The sequence below is a fragment of the Stigmatopora argus genome, chromosome 10 (genome assembly GCF_051989625.1).
Source record: "Stigmatopora argus isolate UIUO_Sarg chromosome 10, RoL_Sarg_1.0, whole genome shotgun sequence".
NCBI classification, from domain to species: Eukaryota; Metazoa; Chordata; class Actinopteri; order Syngnathiformes; family Syngnathidae; genus Stigmatopora; species Stigmatopora argus.
The window spans coordinates 8,833,701-8,847,771 of record NC_135396.1 but is presented as its reverse complement, the minus strand read 5'-3'; the positions used below and the strand labels follow the sequence as shown (position 1 = coordinate 8,847,771).

Genomic DNA, 14,071 nt, shown 5'->3' with positions numbered 1-14,071 from the left:
GGTGTCTCCAGCGTGGAGTTAATTAGATTCCTGTTTTGCAGCATAATGTCTTTGTGTGTGTGTTGCAATGAAACAGTGAAGTGAGTGTTAATGTAAAAATAAGTCATGGTTGAGACTAAAAACAAAATGAACATCATTTGATCATTCATTTTTTTACATGTCAAATGCTTAGGGTTTTTTTATTGTTAGAACGCCTTGTGTCGCGTTGGCGTTCACAATGTGTTAATAACTGTTAATAAATCATAACTTATATTTACAATCGTATTAAATGATATCAGACCGAAGGGGAAACAAATCTACCGATCAAATACAAACACCAACAATACACGCAGAAACAAAAATATATTGGATCTGATGGATTAAAAAAAACATAACATCCATTTCTTATCACTGCTTTTGGGAATAACCCAGGCCAGAAATAGAGATGAGCAATGTGCTAAGCCGCATGTCATTCAGCGTACCTCTGTGTCCTTGTTAGCAGCGCCTGCTGTTATCTCTCTCTCATTCTCTCTCACTTTCACTCATTTTTTTTAACACTGCCCCAAACCCACCCCCTTAGGAAGTAGGCAATTCATCTTTGAAGCTGTCAGTCATACTCAGCTTCATTGTGCACATTATAATATATAAAATGTAATGTCAGTATGACATGGTGTCTATTAAATGGACACTGCGTAGGAATGCTCTGCATGTACAATGGCCATTTCTAGCACCAAAATGCATAGGTGCAACCTTGGGCTGTGTGAACAGACACACCATCTAAAAATTAAATGCGCTTAATTTGATTTGATTAGATTCAACTTTATTCATCCCGTACTTTCCTCGGGAAATTTTCTACATGCACTTTTAGCTTTATTTGAAATGGATATGATTTTTTTTAGTACAGTAGTGAGATTCTTTGCATTTTCCGGTAATGCTTGTACATTACTGATATCAACACATAAAATGTTTATTTAATTTATATATTTTCATAGATGTTCAGTGTTTGGCTCCTTTTTACATATATGATAAATCAATAATTTAGAATGATTTTAAAAAATATATTATAAATTTCACTAAATTTGGAAAAACTTCATGAATTGCCGTAATTTTGCATACATAGTCAAGACTAACAACACTACAATATGTAACATTTTATTTTCCTAGGGAATAAAAAAGTATTTAAACCAGAACATAATTCTTGTTCAGCCTTTGAGGTTTCACTGGTCTTCATATTTGTCTGACATGTTTATATTATGTCAGGTCAGTTTGCATTAGCTGACCTTTCACAATAAACACCAGTCGCTGTATCCGTTCTAATTGTACAAGCTTTAAAATAAATGCTTTCTATTGGTGATCAAATTAATGGTGCATGACAGGTAATTTTACCTATTCATCATTATGGGAAAAGCCTGCCATTTCATTATATGACCGTTTGGTCTCAGCTGGGAAGGCAATTTGAGCATAAAAGTGGACTGGCCTGGCTGGAACAACAACATATCTAATCATCATACATTTTGCCTAGTACATCTCTTATGACCCACATGGGTGGTTTGAGCAGAATTGAAATTTGTGCCTGCTGATATGAGACTCCTTGAAATCAGGTTCACATGCCAGAGTGAGCTCATTAGCATGCAAATCGACATTATTTAAGCTTGATTACATAGGCATACTTCACATACAGAGAGATATTTGGAAATGACTGAGAAGACAGGTGACTTGTTCAAATCATCTGACTGCAGAAAAGAAGATTATTGTAATTCATTTATTTCTCCATTAACATATTTTAAACTGTAGTAGCTCCTTAATTATATTTTGGGCCTATTGGTTTATGCATATGAAATAGCACTTTTTTACAGTTCTTGTTCTCATTGGGGTCGTGGTTGACTTGTGAATTTGAGCCAAAAGTGGGGCACACCTTGGACTAGTCTCCAGTCAAAAGCAGAGCATATATAGCTACACTAATATAGATTAAACAAATATTCAACTCTGCAATAGATCGAAATAGAAAACAATATCAAATGAAACCGCGTTGACTGCTTTCTAAAAGTTAAAAACGGGAAAAAAGACACGCATTTTAACATCCAATTCTACCTAATAACACTTATAGGCTAAAAGACGGTTTGCACATAAGGAGTGACTTAAATACTTTAAAAAAAGAACAAATCTGAGTTATATTTAGATACAAAGACAGCCGAAGCTTGGACAATTATGGTATGTAGTAACACTGAAAAACCTTTGTGTAGTTTCTGAAGCAAGTCTAGCAATCACTCTCATATTCTTAATGCAAAAATACTGCAGTGCGGTACATACAATATATAAACATCCACATATTGTATACAGTACACCTAATAGAAGAAGCCCCCTGCCCTCATAGGAAACCCATTTAGGCAGCATGAGAATTATTCTGCAGCTACATTTTTGGCCCAAGTGTCACCTCTTTCCACTTTCTTGCACCAACGTAATTTATCAGGTTAATTATGAGTGCCTTAATTGTGAAAGGAGGGTACCGCAATTAAAAAGTACTGGCGGCCAATTAATTGGTCGCATTTATATTCAATAACTTCTCTGCCGTGTGTCAGGAAAAGACGGTTATCAAAGGTTCCAAGGTTAAGTGTCTCATTGATAGACTTAATTGCAAATGTGGGCCGCATTTTTTTCATATTGACGTGATTACAATACAGTATGCAAATGAAACAACCTCTTTTCCTGCCTTTCCTCGACCCATTGTAATGAGACGAAGTCAGAAATGACTCAGGCCTCGCAAACTTCCAGTGGGATTTGCTGAGGACGGAGCGGAGCTGTCAATAATTAGGCCTCCCTCCTGACGCGAGGGGTTCACACCAGGGCAGAGCAGAGTTCGACGTCTGTACCGTTTAATTGCTGTTTATGCTGACAATGTCATGTCCGACGGAGAATCCGTAGTGTGTTGTTTGTCTGTGAGAAGTATTAATTTTCTATACTGCAGAGTGCTCAATGTCACATTCAAAACTGGCTGAGCTGTAACCTGCAGTACATTTTGCATTATTGAAACTTCTTATGACGAAATAGGACTGCAATGCTCATTGACAATGAGTGGGAAGCGCGAAATATGGTTGGACGAACAGTTTAGGATTGCATTTGATCACAAGCGGTGGAGATGGATATATATGAAAACATTTATGTTAACATAAACATGTTTTATTATTACAGCAGTTGACTGAATCACTTTCAGTAGTTGTGAAACGTATTTTGTCGTGTTTTTGTGAGTGTCTATAGTTAGCCAAGTGTGCCTCACCAAAATTAATAATGGATTTCTGATTGTGTCATTCTGTTGTTGACAGTTATCATGAATAAAAGGCAATCTCATCTCGTTAAGTAAAGAATGTCTCTGTGCAAGCCGGGAAAGTTTTACTTTAATTATGTTAACTTTCCTTTCATTTCGCCACACGACAGCAGCAAAATATTTGAAAAAGCTATAGCCACAGAAAATATTAAACAAAAAACAAAGTTAATATGATGTTATGATACGTGTGAGCATATTACCTTGCACAGCCTCAATTAGTTGGTCTTGTTTTAGATCTCATGAGATAATATATATAGATGTACGAGCATGAGTACATATAAATAGCCCCAAGAAATGATCACAGGATTTTAACGCCGTGACATGCCTTTATATCTTCGTTGTAGGTGCATTGTGAACAAAATCCACAGCATTATGTACACGTGGGTTTAGCAAATACATTCCCAGACAAAGATTGACTGTTGGAGCTGTGAAATTAAATTTGCAACCTGGTCCTATGCCATGTGTTTAAAAATGCAGCAGTACAAATGCATGACAAAAATAGTCCAATTCTTATGTATAGACTTACATGTATATATGTATTATTTAAAAAAAATATTTTTTCCTATTGAATGCCCTGATTAATTTCTTACCATGAGTTGCGTTTGAAGCACAGTTTTAGTTCAGCTTCTTCTTTTTTTGGTCTTTTTCCTTTCCTTTATTTAAAAATATGAATGTGTTAAGTACAATAGACGCAGATAACAAGACGCCCAGGCATGTATTATCAGACACGGAACGCGTGTTTTCTGCCAGCGTCTCTTAAGACCACAAGCACTTCGTAGCGGCATTTCATCCTCGCGAGCTGTTAAAGACAAAAGCACACATACACACACAGGTAGTGATAATTTATCCTCATTGTTTCCCACTTGCCAAGCACTTATTGCCACTTCATATGTAAAGCACGTTCTGTATGTTTACCTGTACATGCTTGTTTTGTTGAGTTTGATTTATTTCCTAAAGGGAAAATACATATTAATGAACATATACATGTTCGAATCAGACATGGTGCAGAAATTTAGCAGACATATTGTGCCTTAAAATACTAAAAGCTAATATACAAAAGCAGCCTCTATTGAAGAAAAACAACCAATTCAAAAGAAAAACATCGCACAACAAAAAGTTAATTAAAAAAATCATGGAAAATCCATCTAACATGATATAAAAAATGTCATAGTTTTAAATACAATTTTTTTCACACACATTTCCTCGCAATTGGTATATCCAAATCTTTTTAAAATGAGTAATAACCAGAAACAAGGGCAGTCCGCCAATTATGTCACGTGTAAACATGCTTCATTAAAGTAATGATGGCAAAAAGGTGGTGCCGCTCCAAGAAATCCAACCTTCTGTGAGGAAGCAGCAGTGACAGATGCCGGCGAAGGCTCTGTGGACTTGTCAGCAATGTTTGTTGGCTTTGAGGGTTCACATCCCAACACTTCCCTGTGAAAATCACACTCACCTCTTAGACTTTCACGCTTATTTTCCAGTGTGTTCATGGGGAAATGTTGGTTAATAAATGTGGTGGAAAATGCACTCGGCAGAAGGTGCAAATGTGGCTCCAGGCAAATAGTGAGCGTTATTTGTACAGCAGTGCCCTCAAAGTTGAATTCTCCAAAGGTTCTTCACAGGAGAGTTTGGGAGTATTCTCAACACATATGTTGGGACTCTTTTTGTGTTTTCTTTTTCCTAAATTATCGCATCCTATTTTTCTTTCCTTTCTTAATGAAAAATCCATATATCAAAAAGAGATGAGCAATACACTGCCGGTCTGCTTACAATTTCTAAAAATAGTTTGCTATACATTACCACCAGCAGATTCAAATGGAAGCTCAGCATCTTCTTAATTAAATTCAAAGACCTACATTTAACACCCCGAGTTGCCTTGGTAACGAAGTCCCTCCACTGCTACTCCTTCCCTCCCTGAAATGGTGAAAGATCAATAGAGTATCCTTGGCAGTCTGGCAGGAAACACTCAGGCAGCAATGCTCGTTGGGAGAAAGCACACGCTTTGTGTCCTAGTTACCGTGTGAATGCGAACGCAACCCAACAAGATCTGACCCATTGCTGCTAACGAACAAGCGTGGGTGGCATTTTTTTTTCTCTCCCTCTTATCAACAATGTTTCTTCTCCCTTCCCTATTGAAGTAGACATTTGTGACAGGAGTGAAGAGGTGTGCTTTATAAATAAATTAAAGGTTGACCGATATAGGCTGGATCGATATAGCGGTCCTTTATGTGGACTTTTTGAAAATAAAGTGTGACAAATCACTATGATCAATTAAAAGAATAGTAAACAAAATATTGTGTTCTAGAGTCGGTAACATTTAGATATAGAGAATGGTAAATCTGTGTTTTAATATGCCACATAGGATTTTGGTGTACTGCTCTTGTAGTTGTTCAAATTGTATTGATGGGTCACGTAATTGAGCTGAAGAAAAGATGTATTGCGGGATAGAAAGAGACACAACAAAGAGGACTCGTGATACAAAAACACTATTCAATATAGATGCTAACTAATGAAAACATGTAATGAAAAAAGCTTTACTAATCAATGACTACTCTTACTAAGGGGATAACATGTGAGAAGGGGATACTGAAGGATAAGGAGAGGAGGTAATTAGGTGAACTTTATTGAATCAGAAAATAGAAAAAAAAAATACTGTCTCGCCTTTAGCAGTGTGTTCCAATGCCTTTGATCTAAATAGGATGAATTTGCCATGACATATTAATTATGGCTGTTGGCATCTTACGTTTGATTGACATGTTGGAACTCACATGGTCAGTTGTGGGTAGTGAAAAGGGTGCTGCTGGGAGTGTGTAGAGGTCCTTGGCCCACAAATGGAAAGTCAGTTTTCATTGCTTCATTTGATTGATGCTAACACACGGTCTTCATTCCCAATGAAGCTTTAGTCGTTTGCAGCAATGACGGATGCCAAGGGGGGTTGATAGTGGCTGGCAACAACATCCATGTTTGTCTACCACCGGGGCCTCTTCAATTTGCTCCCACCCAGGATCACATTTTCCGCTTGTCACTACAGGCAGGTTCTCCCCGAGACTAAAATCAATAGCTCTAAATAGAAATCAGAGCATCAGAGTTTCCTCAAAAAGGAATTATCTGAAAGCATCCATTAGAGAGAGTCCAAATCACCACAAGCCTTTTTGTCACAAATTCCCAAGCAATATACTAAAGCCATATCCCTAATCCTAGTTGGTAACCACTACTCCTAGCCCTTACCATTTGTTGCCTAGTTTTGCACAAATCTAATACTGAACCATTTCATGACGTGCTAAACCATGGTTGCCCAGATGTATACACCTGTGTAAACCCTAATGCCACACCAGAATCAAAGATTTGCTCAACAATCTGAACTACTACCTTTCACACTATGACTTGTAATGAACTTTATGCTAACCCTATAATTGGGAGCAGTCTGGATTTGTCTTGCAGCAATGTTTTTTTTTCTCTCTGATACCTAATGAATGTGAAAAAGTTTCACAGATTTCTGACTAGTGACCTTTACTTCTCAATCTTACTATGGAATAGAAAGTTAAAAGCCTTGTTATATGATGAAAATGTATATGCTGACAGAAATGTATGCTTTGCAAGTATTTACAAAAGTATATGCTTCATGTACAAAGCATGCTGTTATTTTCTTTCTATAAGGTTCCACAGATATGTTTTTATTATAGTGTTCCTGCAGCCTTTCAGCCTTTCATCATAGCAGGTGTCATTATTTCTGAAGAACTAATTTCAGTTCACATTGATACTTTGATACTTTCTTAGCCAGGAGTAGGGGTTGTGGAGCAGCAGCGGGATCACATGATGCACTTTATTCATCCCATTTTGTTTCCCTCTCCATGTGCAGGATCAGGAACGCGAGTGAGAATGGAGCGGCTTATTCTGTGTGTGCTGCTGTGTGGTACCCTGGTGAAGGGCTACAGTTGCCCCGGCCGGTGCATCTGTCAGCATCTGTCTCCCACCCTGACGCTCCTTTGCGCCAAGACAGGCCTCCTGTTTGTCCCGCCCACCATTGACCGCAAGACAGTGGAACTGCGGCTCACTGACAACTTCATCACGGTCATCCGTAAAAAGGATTTCTTCAATATGACCAGCCTGGTGCACCTGACTTTGTCCCGCAACACCATTAGCCAGATCACCCCTCAGGCTTTCTTCGGCCTACGCTCGCTGCGAGCACTACACATGGACGGCAACCGCCTGAGTGCGATCAGAAGTGACCATTTCAAAGGCCTCAATAACCTTCGGCACCTTATCCTTGGGAACAACCAGATTCACCAAGTAGCCGCCACTTCCTTTGATGAGTTTGTCGCCACCATTGAGGATCTGGATTTGTCCAACAACAACCTGCGCACATTGCCCTGGGAAGCCATAGCACGGATGACTAACATAAACACGCTCACGTTGGACCACAACCTGATTGACCACATCGGAGCAGGTACCTTCACACTACTCACCAAGTTGGTCCGGCTCGACATGACGTCAAATCGGTTGCAGAAGCTACCGCCCGATAGCCTGTTCCAGCATGCTCAGGTACTCTCCGACACCAAGGGCTCCAGCTCCTCCACGCTGGCTGTCAGCTTTGGAGGGAACCCGCTTCACTGCAACTGCGAGCTGCTCTGGCTTCGCAGGCTGACCCGTGAAGACGATCTGGAAACTTGCGCCTCGCCTGACCACCTCATGGACAAGTATTTCTGGTCCATACAAGAAGAGGAGTTCATCTGTGAACCACCATTAATCACAAAATATCATGCCACCAAGCCCCACGTGATGGAAGGGCAGGGTGTCACCCTCAAGTGCAAGGCATTGGGTGATCCTGACCCAGAGATCCACTGGCGTTCACCAGATGGCAAGCTGGTTCACAACAGCACCCGAACCGTCCTGTATGAAAACGGAACCCTTGACATTCTGATCACCACACTTAAGGACAGTGGAGCTTTCAACTGTGTAGCCTCCAATGCGGCGGGCATCGCCACGGCCGCTGTGGAAATCAACATGATCCCCTTGCCGCTGTTCGTTAACAACACCGGCCACATGCGAGAAGACCCAGGGCTGTCGGACATCACCACCTCGTCCAAGTCTGGCAACGACACCAAGGACAGGCAGGGCAGAAGGGTTGTAGTCACTGATCTGAGTTCGTCATCTGCTGTAATCCGTTGGCCATCTGAGCGTCACATCCCCGGAATCAGAATGTACCAAATACAGTACAACAGCACCGCAGACGACACCCTGGTATACAGGTAAGTCAAGTGCCAATATAGCCTTGCCATGTCAAAGAGTCCTTTGAAAAAAATGCACAATGAGACAATGAGGAGGCAGCAAATGCGGGGTTTGGTGCAAAAATGCAACAAAAAAGTACAAAATGAGGTGGAGCGGTGGAAGAGCGGTTAGCACGTTTGCCTCGCAGTTCTGAGAGCAAGGGTTCACTTTGTATGCCGAAAAAAATCAAATGTCTATCCGATAATTAGCACTGACGTGTATCTGCATGAATGCGACTCAAAAGTCATCAACAAGTGACTGTAGGTCACCACTGTTTATCAACAACAGAAAAATAACAGACACTAACGAGAAATGGACCATACCATACCTTTTCCTTCTTGAAGCGCATGAAGTTATCAGGTTTAAAAAGTGTCTCTGGTTGCTTAAAATCCTCAAAAGTTGACCCAAGTGTGTGTAGGCCGAGACCTCGCAGTATTTGAATAAACACTGCACACACACAACAAATTTGTAATTGATTAAAAAACAGGGAGGAATCGCGCGTCATGCCTTGCGGTGTGAATGTAACCTTTTGATCAGTCGCTGCAAAAGATGAGCTTAGATCAAAGTCCAAGTTTTCATCTTCATGACTTGAAGGTTTTGAGAAAAGTCACATGCAGAAGCTGGTTGAGTTGAAGTCTGTTCAGGTCTGTGTTTAGCCTGCAGCTCAGTGCAATAAAGGGCCTTTTTCCAGGAACATTACACGACAATAAATAACAATAGCACATTTCACTGTGCGCACTCTGCCTCTCTCATGGCAATAGGCCATCATTAATTTGCTGCAACACAGTGTGATTACAAGCGGTGGGCTGATTTAAGACTTGGTTGCAGCAATGACTGAAGTCATTTATTTGTTGGAGGTGAGAAAATAACCTATTACGCATTTGAGACTTAGTAAGATTTAGACATGAAAAAGGAATTCATAAAATGATTCCTGTTGCATATGACAGGAAGAAATGATCAAAAAAGAGGGAGGGCAACATTTGAAAGCAGTTTTTTTTAATAGTTAAAATTGTAAGGGACCCTAAGAACTGAGAGCTCTTTTTGTAATGCTAATGTGATCACTATGAATAATAAAAACATCATTGAATTTAGAAATATTGAAAACCTTTTTTAAGCAGTGAAAGGAAAGGAAACATTCCCATAAAGATGTTCGGTTAATTCTGATAAATGTGCTTTTCTTATGCCTGGAATATACAAATTTACATATATTTACATTCATTTAAATATTGGATATTCATATACACTTCATTGTTTGGTGGATACATTTACAACACATGAAATTACATTTGAATACATTACATTGTTATTGCTCAGATAAATTGTTGGACCATAGTACAGAATAGCATAATGTCTTAAGATTCCTTTATACATACTGTAAAATATGCTATGATTCACTGTGTGACGCACTAAGCAGAATCACAGGTTTTTGCATCTATTTCAGGATTTATGTATTCCACATGATAAAATATTAAAGCACCCACTGTTGAGTTTTAGCATTGGAAATGAGTCATCTTATTTAGTCAGTGTAAAGCGCTGAGGCGTTTTGAACAACACATGTAAACAAACACCCATTCATACTCAAGAGAGTTTATTTATTTGTCATAACACAAGTGCAACGAAATTTAGATCCAGGTTCAACCCGACCGAGACAATTACAACATAATGCTCACCCCTCTCAATGTTAAATGATCAACAGCCTAAAACTATTTTTGTTTGTTCAATGAATCAGTGGCTTTGATCGTATATCATTTTCTTCCAACATTGAATTTGATAGGATGGAAGTGCAGGTGTCTATCCAATTAGGAGTCAATTATCCAGGTAAAAGGCTCTCCTAATAATTTGAAGAGGCTCTTCATTTGTTAAATAGAGAGCCGTTAGTCACAATGAACACTGTCAAACAAAAAGGAAAGTTCACGACACGACATATAACAGGCAGAAAAAATTAATGACTACTATTCATAAATATAAAAAAAAATAAAAAAGATATTTTATAATTCACCAAACAGTTGTTCACCCAAACCAAAGGCACACAGAAGAAGAAACTAATTTTGTTTCGGTCTTCCTTTCAGGATGATCCCACCCAGTAACAAGGATTTCCTGATTAACGACCTGGCTGCCGGCCGTGAATATGACCTGTGCGTGCTGGCTGTGTACGACGACGGCGTCACGTCGCTGACGGCCACGCGCGTCGTGGGCTGCATCCAGTTCCACACGGCTAGCGAGGTTAGCCAGTGCCGCTTCATGCACAGCCAGTTCCTGGGAGGCACCATGATCATCATCATCGGCGGCATCATCGTGGCGTCCGTCCTGGTGTTTATCGTCATCCTCATGATCCGCTACAAAGCTTACGGCGGTCCCGAACAGGTCAAGGTCAAGACGGGCCCGGGCGTCCGCTCGGAGCCTAACGGCAGCCACCGGCGAATGCACCGCTCTATGTCCGGGGAGCCTTCGGATGAAGGCCACCGTGATGGATCCAAGGAGTGCATGGCTCTCGTCCTGAAGACGGATAACGAAGAGAAGGAGGACGCCAAAGCTGTCGTGGCATCCGCTGCCGTCTTAGAGGTGGAGCTGCCTCCGCCGACCAAGCGAAGGACCAGCCTACCGCCAGAGGACACGCAGAATGACACTCAAACGGACAGCAGCCTGATGGGCTCCACCATGTCCCTGTGCCTCATCGGTCCAAATGCCAGCAGCACAGAGGCGCCGCGATTCCTGGACAAAAAGGGCGCTCTAGCCAACACGGGGTTGCTGATGCCCAATGAACTGGCACGAACTCGGCACAGGTTCTCTTTCGATGGGGGGGACTACTCCATATTTCAGAGCCACAGTTACCCACGACGCGCCAGGACAAAGTGGCACCGCTCCACCAACCAGCTGGACACAGAGTCGTCGCCCCTAGCCAATCGCAAGGTGACGTTCAGCAGCACCGAGTGGATGCTGGAAAGCACCGTGTGAGCGAACATGCCACTAATATTACAAAAAATGACATCAGCCCCTATTCCCACCTCGCCATTTTACAAAGGTTTGTGGGTAATCCGTGATCATTCATTCTTACCGTATTTATTCAAGTATAACGCGCACCCATAATTTGTGACTAAAAATTGGTATGTTTTTTTAATTTACTTTTTCTCAGTTCACACCAAGGATTGCACGGGTACTGGTAACTGGCAAATGTTGAACACATATCGCCATGACAAAACAATTATTTGCAACATATGGTACGGAAACCTGGTAAAACAACCTACCAGTATGAACACAATTCTCAAATGGAATTTACATTTTTAAATCCTTCGTCTAAATCGTCATCTTAATATTTATATTTTTTCAAAGTCTGATTCATCATCATCAGACTCACAATTGATTCCATTCTTCTTGAGTTTTTTCAAGTGTGAGCACCGGCCAATAGGACGGGCTCTCACGTCCCATTTGGTGGACAAAGACAGGTTGTACGTCTCCCAAAATAACGTCTGTTGAGGGGACTTTTTCACCGGTGAAGGGCAGTGTTTCACCGGGATTCGTGTATAGCGCGCACCCGAACTTTGTTTCAGTTTTTTGTTTCAGTTTTTTGGTACAATTTTGCGCGTTCTACTCTAATAAATATAGTATTTTAAATTGGTAATCGAAAAGTAGAAATATGAACTAAGGATTACTTTTTTGTTTTTCTGTTTTTAACACCGAAAAGCACACAAGGTCAACTTTGCTTCTGGCTAACCAAGTGTATTTTATTTTATATTTTTTAAACTTGCACAGTAAAACTCCGACATCCAGTGGTTCCCTATTCGACGGAACCCAAACAATAACAAAGTACAATGCTAAGACAGCAACATTATTGACAGCCCAAACTGTCACTGTTTACATCCCAAGCCAATATAAGTATCAACATATATATATATACAACATCGTAGCTCTCTCAATTAAAATTGTTCTCCTGCCCTAAATTTACATCTTGAGGGGGAAAAAAGCAACCAAATAATCAGCCACGTTTTCTGTTTTTATTTGTTGAAACAGTTGAAAATAGGCGAAAAAAAGACGAATGATACACAGATTATCGGTCCATGTTGTTTCTTTAACGCAGCAGTGCCTTAATTCTCAGAAGTGAACAAAAAAGTACGAATGGAGGATGCTGCTCACCATTCTAGGGGGGGGAAATCCCTCCGTCCTTTCTTTGACTATTTGTTTGTTCATAACCGTCCGTGAGGTTTGTATGTGTATTTTCTTTGATTGTTCAAAAAAGAAGAAAAAAGCGCAATATACAGCGGACAGTAACACACACACAAAAAAGAAAAAAACTTGTGCACATAAGACACGAAGATACAAGGACATGTATCAAGACCAGAGTAATAATTTAAATGGAACAACAACTACAAAAAAGCTGAATTTTACACATTTCTTTACAGTGACAGGAGTCTTTCTCACTTCCCATTGGACTAGATGGTGTGAAATAGCTCCAGATGTGACTGTATAATATTAACCTATCTGGCTGGTCTAGATCAGAAAGAGAAGTACAAAGAACAAAAGAAGACCTATATAAATATATTCAAACATTTGGTGTATGTGTACTAACTATGTAAAGTAAGTCAGAATGTCACATGACTTTTTACAAAGCATTTGGGTGTTGGCTGCAAGTTTTTACATTAAAAACCTGTGTCATCACACATCTCTATATATGTGATGTATGGTTGCATGTTGGGTTGCAGAATCAAACATGTTTCCATAGAGAAAATATTTGTCAAATACAGCTCTTTGTGATTGCATACCGCCGGGTGGACCGATCAAACGTGCCAAAAATCAGTCTGAGGTTCAAATATAGGTGTCACAAATTGGTCGGGTTTTTTTAGTGTGTGTATGTAACAAAATTGGGACAGTGCTCTGTCAAATTGGGGTGAGACAAAATATGAATGTGGGACAAACATGAGATGAGCGAGTCTTTCAGGGATAGGGGTATCCAATATGTGCCTGTAACAAATGTGGGTTTATCTCTCAAACATGAGATTTTGAGTCAAAAATAGGGACGTGTAAATCAAGGGTTGCATTAAATCATCTTTCGGTTCCAACATGGGGCTGTAGGTATAGAAAAGGAAGAAAATTGCATGTCAAACATGGGTCCTTGTGCCTCACGCGTTTCCGTCTCTAACACATCAAGTTGAATGTATGAATATTTCATCAAGTGATAACTATTTATAAGAATCACACTGTGTAAAAAGCTGCAGAGTTGACCACGGTGGCAGGGATGACGAAGACGAGGCGGTGGAAGGGTGTGGAACGACATGGAACATGAATAACTGGATATGAAGTGGAGGAGTTAGATAAGGCTAACAAGATGCAATTAGTTTTTAATGCTCTAGGAGGAGACAGAGCTCAGCCATGATAACTGATCCTGGATCAGTTCTCATGGCTTTTCTTTTCTTTTTTTCCTGCTTGTTGAGTCCACTCACCCACCTCCTCCTATATGCACATGCACAAACATACACACAAATATACATATATATGTGTATGTAT

General features: G+C 40.2%; 1 protein-coding gene across 2 annotated transcripts in view; it reads left to right on the top strand.

Annotated features, from left to right (window-relative positions):
* Positions 1-13,229, top strand: part of lrfn1 (leucine rich repeat and fibronectin type III domain containing 1) — a 112,989-nt gene extending 99,760 nt beyond the window's left edge. For both annotated transcript variants that reach the window (XM_077610981.1, XM_077610980.1), the window contains exons 4-5: positions 7,164-8,553; positions 10,642-13,229. In XM_077610981.1, the coding sequence (XP_077467107.1) occupies positions 7,184-8,553; positions 10,642-11,527 (2,256 nt within the window). In that variant the 5' untranslated portion in view covers positions 7,164-7,183 and the 3' untranslated portion in view covers positions 11,528-13,229. The remainder of the gene's footprint in view (positions 1-7,163; positions 8,554-10,641) is intronic.
* Positions 13,230-14,071: the final 842 nt, after the last annotated feature.